This window comes from Symphalangus syndactylus, chromosome 12 (assembly GCF_028878055.3).
Source record: "Symphalangus syndactylus isolate Jambi chromosome 12, NHGRI_mSymSyn1-v2.1_pri, whole genome shotgun sequence".
NCBI lineage: Eukaryota > Metazoa > Chordata > Mammalia > Primates > Hylobatidae > Symphalangus > Symphalangus syndactylus.
The window spans coordinates 133,659,117-133,671,459 of NC_072441.2; the positions used below are offsets into that span (position 1 = coordinate 133,659,117).

At 57.0% G+C, this 12,343-nt stretch overlaps 1 protein-coding gene across 5 annotated transcripts; it reads right to left on the reverse strand.

Annotated features, from left to right (window-relative positions):
• Nucleotides 1-179: 179 nt before the first annotated feature.
• On the reverse strand, nt 180-12,122 carry B4GALT2 (beta-1,4-galactosyltransferase 2). 5 transcript variants are annotated; one of them, XM_063625154.1, is made up of 7 exons: nt 11,828-12,122; nt 9,877-10,233; nt 9,426-9,661; nt 6,304-6,494; nt 5,958-6,080; nt 5,733-5,837; nt 180-1,053 (listed from the first exon to the last, which is right to left on the reverse strand). In XM_063625154.1, the coding sequence occupies exons 2-7, from the start codon at nt 10,184-10,186 to the stop codon at nt 903-905; spliced, it is 1,116 nt and encodes a 371-aa protein (XP_063481224.1). In that variant the 5' UTR covers nt 10,187-10,233; nt 11,828-12,122; the 3' UTR covers nt 180-902. The 5 variants fall into 5 exon arrangements, with proteins under 5 accessions (XP_063481224.1, XP_063481222.1, XP_063481223.1 ...); XM_063625152.1 differs by having other exon boundaries at nt 9,877-10,238; XM_063625153.1 differs by having other exon boundaries at nt 9,877-10,238; nt 11,723-12,122.
• Between the last annotated feature and the right edge of the window lie 221 nt (nt 12,123-12,343).

Genomic DNA, 12,343 nt, shown 5'->3' on the forward strand with positions numbered 1-12,343 from the left:
ACAAACTTCCCCTTAAGGCCAGGGAAAGCCTAGGAAGTGGCAGCGCTCGGAGAACCACGGTGGCCCGGGTCAGGTTTACTTGTTGGGCCAGGTACCCCAAGTGCCCTTCCACCACAACACACTCAGGGTAACCACGTTCAGGGACCCGACCCCCACCCCCAAACAGACAAGGGACCTGCTCCATTCACGTTTTTTACTAAAGCACCCACACAAGTTTCTGTGCAATGTACAAACACAAGCCGGCCCTGGGGCTCCTGCCTCCTCTCTCAGACAGGGAGGCGGGAACCAGACTTACTGATCCAAGCCCCACCTGCCTCCCATGCAAAGGCCAACCCCAAGATCCCAGGCAGCGACACAGCAACCCCTCTGGTCCCCTCCTGGGGCTGCTCCTCAGCAGGGGGCGCACCAAAGCTTGCCCCCTACAATGTTGAATGAAAAAGGTTTCCCCTCCCCTGGGAGCAAGGGGGTTCCCAAGAGCTGAGAATTCCCCCTGGAAGAGACACTGCCCCCTAGACATACCTGCCACCCTTCCAGGCCCTAGGGGACTCAAGGGGGGGGAAACTGAGGCACAGAGAGGTGGAGTGACCTAGCCCAGGCCACTCTGCGAGGCAGTGCAGGGGCTGGCCTGACCCTGACAGTGACTGGGGCTGGGCTAGGGGGAGGGGGTCGGGAAGGAGGGTTGACTCCAAAGAGGGCCACACTTGAAGAGCCTGCCCAGGCAGGAGGCCCCCCAAAGTGGGTTCTGAAACTTCCAGGTGTAGCTAGGGGGCCTAGTGAAGACCCTCGGAAAACAGAGCCCACAGTCTCAGTCCTGGAGGTCCTCCACAGAGCAGCTGCCAGCCAGGCTGTGGTCAGTCCTCTGGCAGGCAATCTTCGGCACCGAGAGCCTCTGTCCATTAGTGTCAGCCCCGAGGGGGCCACGACGGGGGCCGCCCAATGTCCACTGTGATATTGGTGAAGAGTGGTTGCCGAGACACCTCCAAGACCTGGTACCGCACTGACCCAATGCCGTCCCGCTTCATGGTCAGCTTTGTGTTTTGAATCTTGGTAAACCTAGATAGGATGGAAATGGTCCGCATCAGGGCTAAGAACTGTAAACCAAAAAGAAAATCCCACAGCCCCCAACCAACTAAATGGACCCCCTTTTGGCCAACGGGACCCCAGGGAACCTTAAAAACAGGGTTTCCAGCTATGATGGGAAGGGACGTCAAACATGCCTTGTTATGCCCATGCCCTTTTGCAGTTTAGACACAACAAATGACCAGCATTAACGTCAAAGCAGAGATCACAAGACTGACAGAATGCATTGTTTGTGTCAATAAGATACCTAATTATAAATAGGATCTAAGGCCATGCCAGGCAAGGGTTAAGTCATGCACCTCTGCACTTCAAGAAGAGACTATGCTCTAACTGCCGCGAGGATTTTCTTTTTCTGTGGCAGCTAAACAAGTACAGGACTTGAGATAACCAATATTAAAACAATTTGTATAATGTGGTAATATAAATAATAGAAAAAAAATTTGCAGCTCACCCACTGTCAGATGCTGACCCCTACACCCCTGCTCCACAAGCCATAATTATAGCTTTGGTGGGACAAGAGACTGATTTCAGTAACTTTCTCCTGATAAGACCATCGGCCATGGACTGGTTCTAGCCAGTCTACAGAGGATGCACACTTGAGTGCTTTTGTCTTTTTGACGTATAGGGCCTAACTGCGAAACATTTAAATATTAAGTCTCCACTCCAAGGTGAACATGGATGGTATATAACATGCATGTTTGTTCAATATGCATATGTCAGGACCCCCTCCGTAAATATTTGTAGTTCTTCCGGTAACCTGTTGACCAATCCATTCAACTAAAATTCCTATCTTACTCTTCCCTCCCTCAAAGTGCCTGTTAAGGCTTTGGCTGGAGGCTCTGCTTCCTAGCCAGTGGGATGGCCAGCCTGCAGGTTGTAACCCTTTATAAAAGAGAAATAAGGTCTCCTTTTCAAATTTATTGATCGAGTGATTTTTTTTGTTTGTTTTTTTGAGACAGAGTACAATGGCGCCACCTTGGCTCACTGCAACCTCTGCTTCCCAGGTTCAAGCGATTCTCCTGCCTCAGCCTTCCGAGTAGCTAGGATTACAGATGCCTGCCACTGCGCCAGCTGATTTTTGTACTTTTAGTAGAGATGGGGTTTCACCATGTTGGTCAGGCTGGTCTCGAACTCCTAACCTCAGGTGATCCACCCGCCTTGACCACCCAAAGTGCTGGGATTATAGGCGTGAGCCACCTCATCCAGCTGATCTAGTGATTTTCAAGTTAACACCACCAAACCCAATATGGGATCTCTGGGGCCTAGGCTTAAGCCATCCTGGCTCCTTCCAGGGTTGACTTGGCAGGAGCTCTTCTGCTCTTGCATTGGCCCTCAAAACAGAGATGTCAACTGCTTCAGTCAGAAAACAGACGTCTGACACCCTGACAAATCTCTCAGCTCAGACCTTTTTTTTTTTTTTGAGACAGAGTCTTGCTCTGATGCCCAAGCTGGAATACAGTGGCACGATCTCGGCTCACTGCAACCTCTGCCTCCTGGGTTCAAGCGATTCTCCTGCCTTAGCCTCCTGAGTAGCTGAGACTACAGGTGCACACCACCATGTTCGGCTTTTTGTTTTGGTTTTTTGAGACGGAGTCTTGCTCTGTTGCCCAGGCTGGAGTGCAGTGGTGCAATCTCAGCTCACTGCAACCTCTGCCTCCTGGGTTCAAGAGGTTGCCTCCCAACCTCCTGCCTCCGCCTCCCGAGTAGGTGGGATTACAGGCGCCCACCACCACGCCCAGCTAATTTTTTTGGTATTTTTAGTAGAGATGGGGTTCACCATTTTGGCCAGGCTGGTCTCGAACTACTGACCTCAGGTGATCCGCCCACATTGGCCTCCCAAAGTGCAGGGATTACAGGCATGAGCCACCGTGCCCAATCTTTTTTTTTTTTTGTATTTTTAGTAGAGATAAGGTTTCACTACGTTGGCCAGGCTGGTCTCAAGCTCCTGACCTTAAGTGATCTGCCTGCCTCAGCCTCCCAAAGTGCTGGGATTACAGGCATGAGCCACGGTGTGAGGTCAGCTCAGACCTTTCTAAGCCTGAGACCAGGCATCCCACAGGCACCTCAAGCGCAATCAGATGCATCATTTTTACTCCCCACGCCTGTGCCATTTTCTCTGTTCCTCGTTCTTTAGTGACTCTCTTGCCAGCTATTTATTGAGCATCACCATGTGCCAGGCTGTGCTCTAAGCACCAAGGCTACCGCCATGGCCATGACAGGTGGGGTCCTTCCTCTCACGGCAAGTTGGCTTCTCTAGGGGAGGGAGGTAACAGAGAAAACATCGGAGTGCTAAGAGAGACAAGAAGGCATACGTGACACTGAGCTGAGGGCAGGGGCAAAGCACTCCAGGCAGAGGTCAGAGCACATGGTGACCCTAAATTGGGAATAAGATTTTGCACAGCTGAGTGGCTAAACCTGAATGGGGCACGTGGAAAAGCAGAATATTAGCTTGGAGGTTCAAGTATACCGTGCAAGGGCAGGGCTCTAAGTCAGAGCGAGCAGCTCGTATTTTCATTCTCACAGAATGAAATGTGTAAAGGCTCTGAGAAATGTTTAACCCAGTGTGGTGGGAGAGCCATAAACAGGGAAACCAGTTGGAGGCCACTGCAGTAGTCCAGGCAGGATCCCAGAGGTTGGACTAGGGTAAAGGTAGTAAAGGGGGAAAGCAAATGGACTCAAATAAGTTTTAAGGGTGGCAGTGAATACTACTTGCTGATGGGTTTGGATATGTAGGGTGAGGAAAAGAAGAATCTAGAACTCCCGGATTTTAGGCAACAGCAACTAGGTAGAGAGAGTTCACAGAGTTTGTGAACTCTGTGAATTTGGTATCAGGCTGGCTGGGAGAAGGACCTAAAGGGTGTGTGAAATGTAAACAAGGGCTTCTTGACACTGCTGTGTGACTTGTGCTAAACTTTCTGGGGGTGGGAGACCCAGAGTAGCCATACCCAATCCGTGAATCCAACATTCACAGAGTTCGTTAAGCCAGAAACTTCTTGCTATCTTGCCACATCTACAACCAAGCCAGACACGTGTAATTGCTGGTGGCACTCAGGTAGGCTACTCCTGAAACAGGACCAAGGCTCCTGGCATGTACTATGGAGCTCCACTCCTCCCCAGATGCCCTGAAGCCCCTCTCCTCTTGGTCTCTTACCCGTTTCCTGCTGACCATAGTTTTCATCAGAACTGCTTTTTTCATCAGCTCCCTGTGCCTCCCCAGTGCCTCATGCTTCTCCCAGGCACCAACCCCACACCAGGGCTACAAACCACCTCCCCCACTCCTACCCCATGTTCAGAGTAGAAAAACCCTCCTGCTCAAGCTGGGGACACAGCACCTCCATCCCCAGGCCCTGTCCCACCATGCTCCCTCGGACTCCATCAATTCCTTCAGGCCGGGCTGACTTTCTCTCCTGCTCCACCCAGTGGCTATGCTAGGCTTTCACCTTCCTGAAGCTCAAACAGTGTGCCTTCCAAACACAAACCCCACCCCGCCTCTCCCTGCTTCAGGTTCTTCCATGATTCCACAGTCCTCTGGGACAAAAGTGAACCTCCCATCTGGTATTCAAGACCCCTGACATGTACATGGTGAAAGGACAACAGAAGAAAAACCCCTAACATCCAGACCTGACTTTCCCCCCGCCCCACTGTCACTATCAGCCTTCAGAGATCTTAAAACCAAATAGTTTCAGACTTGGTATATATCACACATGTTCACATTCCAGACTCTTCCAGATATGATTCCCCTTATCCAGGCTGGCTTCCTCTATTAGCCTGGGGAATGTAACACTGTGCCCAGGGTAGGCGTGAGGCAAATATTTGTTAAATGAGTAGCTATTTCAAACTCCAGGTTACCATCACCTCCTCCAGGAAGCCTTCCATCACCAGTCCCTCGTCTGCCAAGAGAACACCTTGTCTTGATCACCTTGTGCTATAACTGCCTGTTTCCATGACTATCTCCCTGCCTAGAATGAACTTCATAAGGGAAAGCACGGATTGGGTATGACTACTCTGGGTCTCCCACCCCCAGAAAGTTTAGCACAAGTCAGAGCAGTGTCAGGAAGCCCAGGAAGCCCTTGTTTACATTTCACACACCCTTTAGGCCCTTCTCCCAGCCAGCCTGATACCAAATGTGGCTACCTCCTAAGAGATACACCCACCTCCTTCAATTTCAGAGGGGTGGACACTGTCTTTCCATACCCCCTTCCCATACTGTGCAGGTCCCCTTTGTCGGGTCCACAGGAGCTGTGCCCAGCACCCACTAGCTCTTCTTGTCCTATCTGCCCCGGCAGGGGTCCCACAGGTGCACAAGTGAGGTCTGCGAGGGCACCAATGAGAATGCAATCTACTCAATGACTATTTAGGCCCTGACATTAAATTCTAGTCACCTCTAGGAATCAGGCCAGGGGTAAGAGATATTGGGCTGAGGCTGGGCTGGGGACTGGGGGACAACAATCAGGGTTGCCAGCAGTCACCTCTAGGACTGAGGGGCCTTGGATCACATCAGGGAATCAGTGGCACTGGGAGTCACCTTTTTGCAGTCAAGGATGCTTGGAGGTCCCCCACGGGGGGGTCAGGGATTGGGCCACTTGCGGTCAAGAGTTGGGGATATTGGGAAGTTGCCTCTGGGGAGTAAGGGGTGAGGGTGCCGGGGTCACCTCTGAGGGTTGGGTTCGTTATGCTTGTCGCGGTCGTGCTTGATCATGCGGTAGCGGCCGATTCGGATGTCTGGGCGTGAGATCTTCATCCCAGTCAGGGAGATCCTGAGGATGGGGACGGACAGACTGGAACAGGCCCCAGGAAGGACAACGAACCCCACCCAGTCTGCACCTCACCCCCCACCCCCAGCCACCCAGCCTATTCCCCACCGCGTGCTCACTCACCGGTTGAAGATGTCATCATCCTCACCACCCCAGCCCCAGTACTCGTTGGGGAAGCCATTGATTCTCAGAAACTGAGCCTTACTCAGGCCTGACACACCTCCGAAGTAGCCAGCATAGGGCAGCCTGTGGCAATGGGAAGGCAGGTGTCAGTAAGGGTCCCAAGGGGACTCCAGGGGAAGGACCAGAGACTGGGTCGGGGGGAATGTCCAATGGGGTCCAGGGAGGATCCAGCCTCGCCAGTGGGGTCTGGGCCGTGGCCAGGAGCAAGCGGGGCCCCGGGGCTGGAAGTGGGCCCGCGTCTGGTGGGGGCAGGAGGGCTGGGTCTAGCTGAGAAGAGAGCCCTCACCGGAAGCCAAACTTGTCCATGGCAATGGCGAAGTGGCGGGGTTGGTCGCCGCAGCGGTATAGGTTGCGGTCATCCATGGGGACCAGGTCCACATCGCTGAAGATGAAGCAGTCATAGGCGGCATCCTCCTTCAGCGCCTCTAGGAAGCCCACGTTGAGCAGCTTGGCCCGGTTGAAGGTGTCTTCACCATGCTGGGTAGGGGGAGGAGCAGGTCAGCTCTGGGCCTGTGACCAACAAGCACCTGCCCTTTTGCCACTCTCCAGAGCAGTCTCTGGGGATCTACCAGCCCCCTCGCTGCACGGCTCCTCCAGGCTCTCAGGATCTAGTCCAGCTTCTCCACTGGGATCTGGCCTACAAAGGCCTTTCATATGTGGCTCCAGCCTCCTCTCTGGCCACTGCCCTCAGATCCCGAGGCCCAGCCACACAACATCCCTCAGCAGCCCTGGAATATGCCAGACTCTTCCTTGCCTCCAGGCCTTGGGGTTAGCAGTACCTGTGCTTGTCACACTCAGGGTTGGAGCGGCTCCCCTGATCAAACTTCCCCACCCCAGTACACTTATTCCTTCCTTCCCATGGGCTTCCTTTATGCCAATATCCATTGACAACATCAGGTGGAGTTCTCATCTCATTCACTCAAACACGCCCTGTGGCGCTCTCTCCTTTGTGCTAGCGGGGATTCTGGAGATGGCCAGCCCTGGTCCACTCCCTGCTGTGTATAGAGTCATGCAGTGAGACAAACAACGAATGCCCCAAATGACCAGTGTCTAAGATGCAGGAGCCTCAGGCTCCCTGGAGCTGCATCCAGCTGCCTGGGCAGCCTCTGAGACCAGGACAGGTCTGGGCTAGATTCACTTGTCTCTCCAACAAAATGGCAAGCAGAGGGGCTATAGGCAGTCACAGCCCAGCGAGCCTGGGGTCCCCTGAGAATTGGGGTTGCAGGGGTCCTGGCCATGCAGGCCTAAGCACCAAACTCTGGACTAGGACTAGCGGGGAGCATTCAGTGGGAGGCGCTGACCCCTGAGCCCCTGCCCCAACCTGCAGTCTCCAGGCTAGAGCCAGAAAGGCTCCTGGAGAGGGGGTCGGTGAGTGGCCTTTCTGGAATGAGCGGAGAGAAAGGCCCTCTTCTCCACCAGCAAAGCCACTGCCGGAAGAGGTGGGAGCTGCTCCCCTCGGGAACCCTGACCTGCCCAGCCCCGCCAGCTCTCTTCCCTCCCTCTCCTGCACCTCCTCTTCCCCTAGCCCTTGGAGAGACCGTCGCTTTCCTCCCAGCTCATCAGCACTCCTTCTGACCTCTCACCAGCCGGGAGCCCTGTGTCTCTCCCACATGGCTCATAAACATGCTCAATCCTCTCCCATCTGAAAAAACAAACCTCCCTCCAGCCACCACCCTACCTTTTGCCTTCCTTTCTCAGCAGGGATTTTTTTTAAAGAGTTGTCTCTAATTGGTTATTTCCATTTCGTCAAATCCGATTCCTTCTTCAACCCACTGCAATCTGCTTCCGCCCCCACCATGCCCCTGAAATGGCTCTCGCTGGGCCCACCTTGTTGCTAAATCCACTGGACGAGTCTTGGTCCACATCCCTCCTCACACCCCCACAGTGCCCATGCAGCTGCCATGTCTCCTTCCTGACACTGACTGCCGGGTTTCCGGGATCCCACACTCCCCTGGGTGTCCTCCGGCCCTTCTGGCCAAGCCTCTCGGCCTCTGTATCGGCCTCTTTCTCCCTCCATCCCTGAAGTGCTGGCTTCCTCCTCTCATGCCCCTTGCTCCCTAGCAGGTCAGACGTTGTTGGTTTTAGGGACCAGACCGTCTTCATCCTGGTGCTCCCAGATCCCTCTCTCCACTGCAGACCTCCCTTCTGGGTCCAGACTCATTTGTCTAACTGCCTGCTAACGTGTACTTCCCACAGGCGCTCAAACTCATCACACGCAAGAAAGGATTCAGAGTCACACTCCCCCAGAGCTGGCCCAGCTCCTGTGTCCCCATCTCACTCACAGACACAGCCATCCCCATAGCCAACAGCCAAGGCGGAAACCCTTGCGCTGTCCTGACGTCGCTCTTTTCTCACTCTCCACTACTTGCGTAACATCCCCGCTTCTTCCCCGCGACTCCCGCCCCACACATCCGCAGGGTCACCGCCTCTTTCCTGGGCATCGTCCTCTCTTCCAAACGGGCCACCCTTTCTCTAATCTCCCCTCTCCATCCATGCTCCATATGCCACCAGAGCGACCTTTCTACAAAGAAAACACACAAGTCACTCTCCCTTTACAACCTTACATGGTGCCCTGCCACCTTTGCGCTGGACTCACTGCCAGCATGCCTCCCGAGACATTTCTGTTTGACTTCCAACTCCTCCAGCCTCATCTTTGCTACCCAGCCCACATGCTGGACACCACACCTCAGCCAATAGTTCGTGAACATGAGGCCAGTTATCTTGCTGGCCCTGCATCCTCCAGGTCCCTTTGCCTAGAATGCTGGCTTCTCCAGACCCTGATGCCTGCTCATCCCTCAAGACCCATCTCAGCAACTGCTTCCCAACCCCAGGGCTGGACTGGGGCCCTCTGTGCTCCCACGGCCCTCTGCTCCACCTCCACTTGTGCCCCATCATATGGGAGGGACCCATGTCCAAGTCTAGGAGGTCTCTGTGGTTGGGGAGGGGGGGACCTGCATCAGAGGTCCCTTCTGGGGCCTAGTGGCCAGCCCTAGCCAGGTCCACCAAAAGCCTTAAGATGCTGAGCTGAGTGCCCTGGCCTTAGCTGTGGCTGGCACCTAGCCCAAAGGGTTCTGCAGGCTTCATACTTCTTTCAGGGTCTAACTCCCTCTCCTCAGGGCCCTCAACATCTCCTCCTACAGCATACCCAAGGCCTGTACCACCATGGGGTGAGGCCTGCCAAGGATAGAGAGTGGGGATCAACCCCTTCTGAGACCATGCACACACCTGCCAGTGTGCATGCCAACATTCACATGCACACACTGTGTGCACACATTCCTGTGCACACTGACAAATACCGACTACCCATGCCCAGGTCCATCCACATATCCACACGGGCAGACAAGGACCCACAAATGCCCCCAACCCACGTATATACACCAACAGGCACATGAACCCCCGCATGGGCACCTGGTTGATGACATAGACGCCGTAGCGCAGCCGCTGCCGCCTCAAGATGGGGTGTAGATAGTGGAGCCAGTAGCGCAGGTGGTGTTCCCGGTGTCTAAAGGGGATGATGACCGCCACCGTCTGGGCTGGGGTGCAGTCGGGCGGCGTGTATCGGCCGCCCATGAGCACGCCTGGGTTCTCCCTCTGCACCCGCTCCAGGGGCATGGGTGAGGTAAACTCGATCAGCAGTCTGCCCACTGCAGGCAGGACAGTGTCAGGAATCAGAGCATTGGCCAGAATCCACAGATACCTGCCCCCACCCTCAGCCTGGGGGTGGGCTAGGGAACTCCAAGAATAGCCCTCTGACAACAGACCTGGACCCTTGGCACCCCCATGGGTCCAGATGCCATTTATCTAGTCAAACCAATAAAACCCTGTTTCCCCACAGGCAGGCCCTACCCTCCAGGCTCACCAAGACCAGGTGGCGAGTCAGGACAGGGTGGCAGCATGGGAGCCGTGGGACCGGGCCGGGCACTGGGGACCTCAGGGATCCCGGAGCTAGAGACGGTGGCGTTGGGCCGGGAGCAGTTGCTGCTGCTGCTGCTGCTGGCAGCTGGGTGGAGGGCACGGGCAGGGCCTCGGGCACTGAAGCGGCTGAAGAAGGCCAGGTGCTGGGCGTAGACGTCAAAGTAGAGGATGACGGCCACGAGGAAGTGCAGCAGGCAGAGAAGGAGCACAGCCTTGCAGACGCGCTCCAGCGTCCCCCCCAGCAGTCTGCTCATCCCGCAGGCGGCCACTGGCCCGCCCAGTGGGCCCGGGCATCCGGCTGCTGGCCTGAGCAGGGTGGGAGGGAAACAGATCCAGCAGGTCAGGGCAGGACAGGCAAGGCTGCCCACCTACCTCCCACTCAGCTGCTCACACTCGTGGGCCACACCTCACACTGACCTGCTCATACCCTTTCACGCTCACAGACTCACATACTTACCTCCAAACAGACACCCAGGCACAGTTCCCGGCAACTCAGTACTCACATCCTCAAGCACACCCCACTACTAAGCCACATACACTTACCTTCCTCCACCTGACACACACACACTCAGGCACTCACCCTTATTGCACAACTCTACACACACACGCATTCCCGGGAACACAGACACGTGAACTCTGACCACACTGGTTTGTACCTAAGCATGAAGACATGTTTACCTATAGACCCCTATGTGCCCCTGTGCCCCTGAGAACAGACACCTCACATGGCAGCATCCTTAACCCAGAACTCATGGCTTGGGGAAGAGGGAAGAGACAGAACAGTGCACCTACCATGCAGGAGCACTTTATACTCATGACTTCATTTAGTGCTTCCAGGAGCCATGGTGGGAAATGGTTTGGTCATTCAGATCCCAGAGGCAAGCAGGCCAGGCCAACTGGGACCAGGCTGGGAAGTTGCTCTCAGCATCCGGGGGGCCCAAATACAGACTGGATGCTTACAGAATCCCTTCCCACTGGAGCAAAACGTCAAAATACGGGGCAGGGCAGAGGACACCCCTCACTTAAGACCTCAAAGCCAGCCCCTTGGGACTGGGACCAAGACTCTGGGTCCTGCCCAGCACAGCTGGTTCTGATTCCCGGAACGGGATGCTTGGGCCTGGAGACGGGCACAGCACTGGGCATGGCAGGAAGGGGGTCTTGCCTGGGCGATGGCTCCAGCTGTGGTTCCAAGAGAGCGGCAGCCACTTCTGGCAGTGCTTCAGGGAGCAGGGCGAGTCTCACAGGCACACAGAATCACAGGGACACCCTGGTCTCAGCTGGTCACCCACACTCAGACACACAGAGAACTACAGTCACAGACACACCCGGGTGACAGTAACACACGAAGTCCCACACTCACAAACAAAGCCACTGCTCCTGGACTTCCACAGCCATACATCCAGGCTCCCAAGCAGCTCACACCCAGACCCACGTGCAGACATTCCCACCCTCCCTCCGGCGCAGGGGTTCTGGGTCAGGCTGGCGGCCAGGCTGAGGGGTGCGTTTGGGCGGGGCTGGCAGCCTGAACACGTGGCACCCGCGGACTAGCAGGCCGCACAGACCGGGTGGGTGTGGAGCCTGGGGGCAGGGGGAGTGGGTGGAGGGCAGCGGACGAGGCAAAGGCCAAGGGGAAACGAGTATGGAACGCCTCCCCGCGCCACGAGGCCGGGGCGAGGGAGGACAATGAGGGAGGCCGGCTGGACGCGGGCGGAGGAGCCCAGGAGGGGCGCCGGGGTGGGGGCGGGGTGGGGGCAGCCAGGCCGGGGTCTGGCCGCCGGCGCCTCTCTCACCGGCTCCTGGGTTGGGATCTCGGGGCCGCGCTCGGGGTGCCCCTCGCGGGGCTGGGTCTGGAATCTGGGGGCCCTGGGTGGGGGCCGCGCGCGCCCTCCTCTCACCCGGCGCTCGGGGCTCAGCAGGGGACGCCGCTCCGGCTTGGGCAGGGCTCCCGGCTCCGGCGGCTGCGGACGGTTCCGTCCCCCATGGCCCGGCCCCGCCGCCTCCCGCCGCCCGGTCAGCGGCCACCGCGGCCCCCGGGCCGCCTCCCGCCGCCGCCGCCGCCGCCGTGGGCCATGGAGCCGAGCCGCCCCGGGGGGCAGGGCGGGGCCGGGCGGCCGGGCAGACCCACGGACCAGCGGACCCACGGACCACAGCGCCGCCGCCTCCCTCCCGCGCTACGGCGCCTCGGAGGGGCAGGCCTGGCCCGCGCGCCCGCGCGCGCGCCCCCGCGGCCCCCGCCTCCAGCACGCCCGCACCCGCCGCGCGCCGCTGAGAGCCCGCCCTGCCGGCGGCCGAACGCGGGCACCCAGGAGGCACGGACCTGGGAGAGGGGGAGGAAATGGGTCAGGCTCGTCCAAAGGGTGGGCCTAGAGGTCGGACTGGAGCGGGTGCAGACTGTGGAGTCCTTTAGCGGG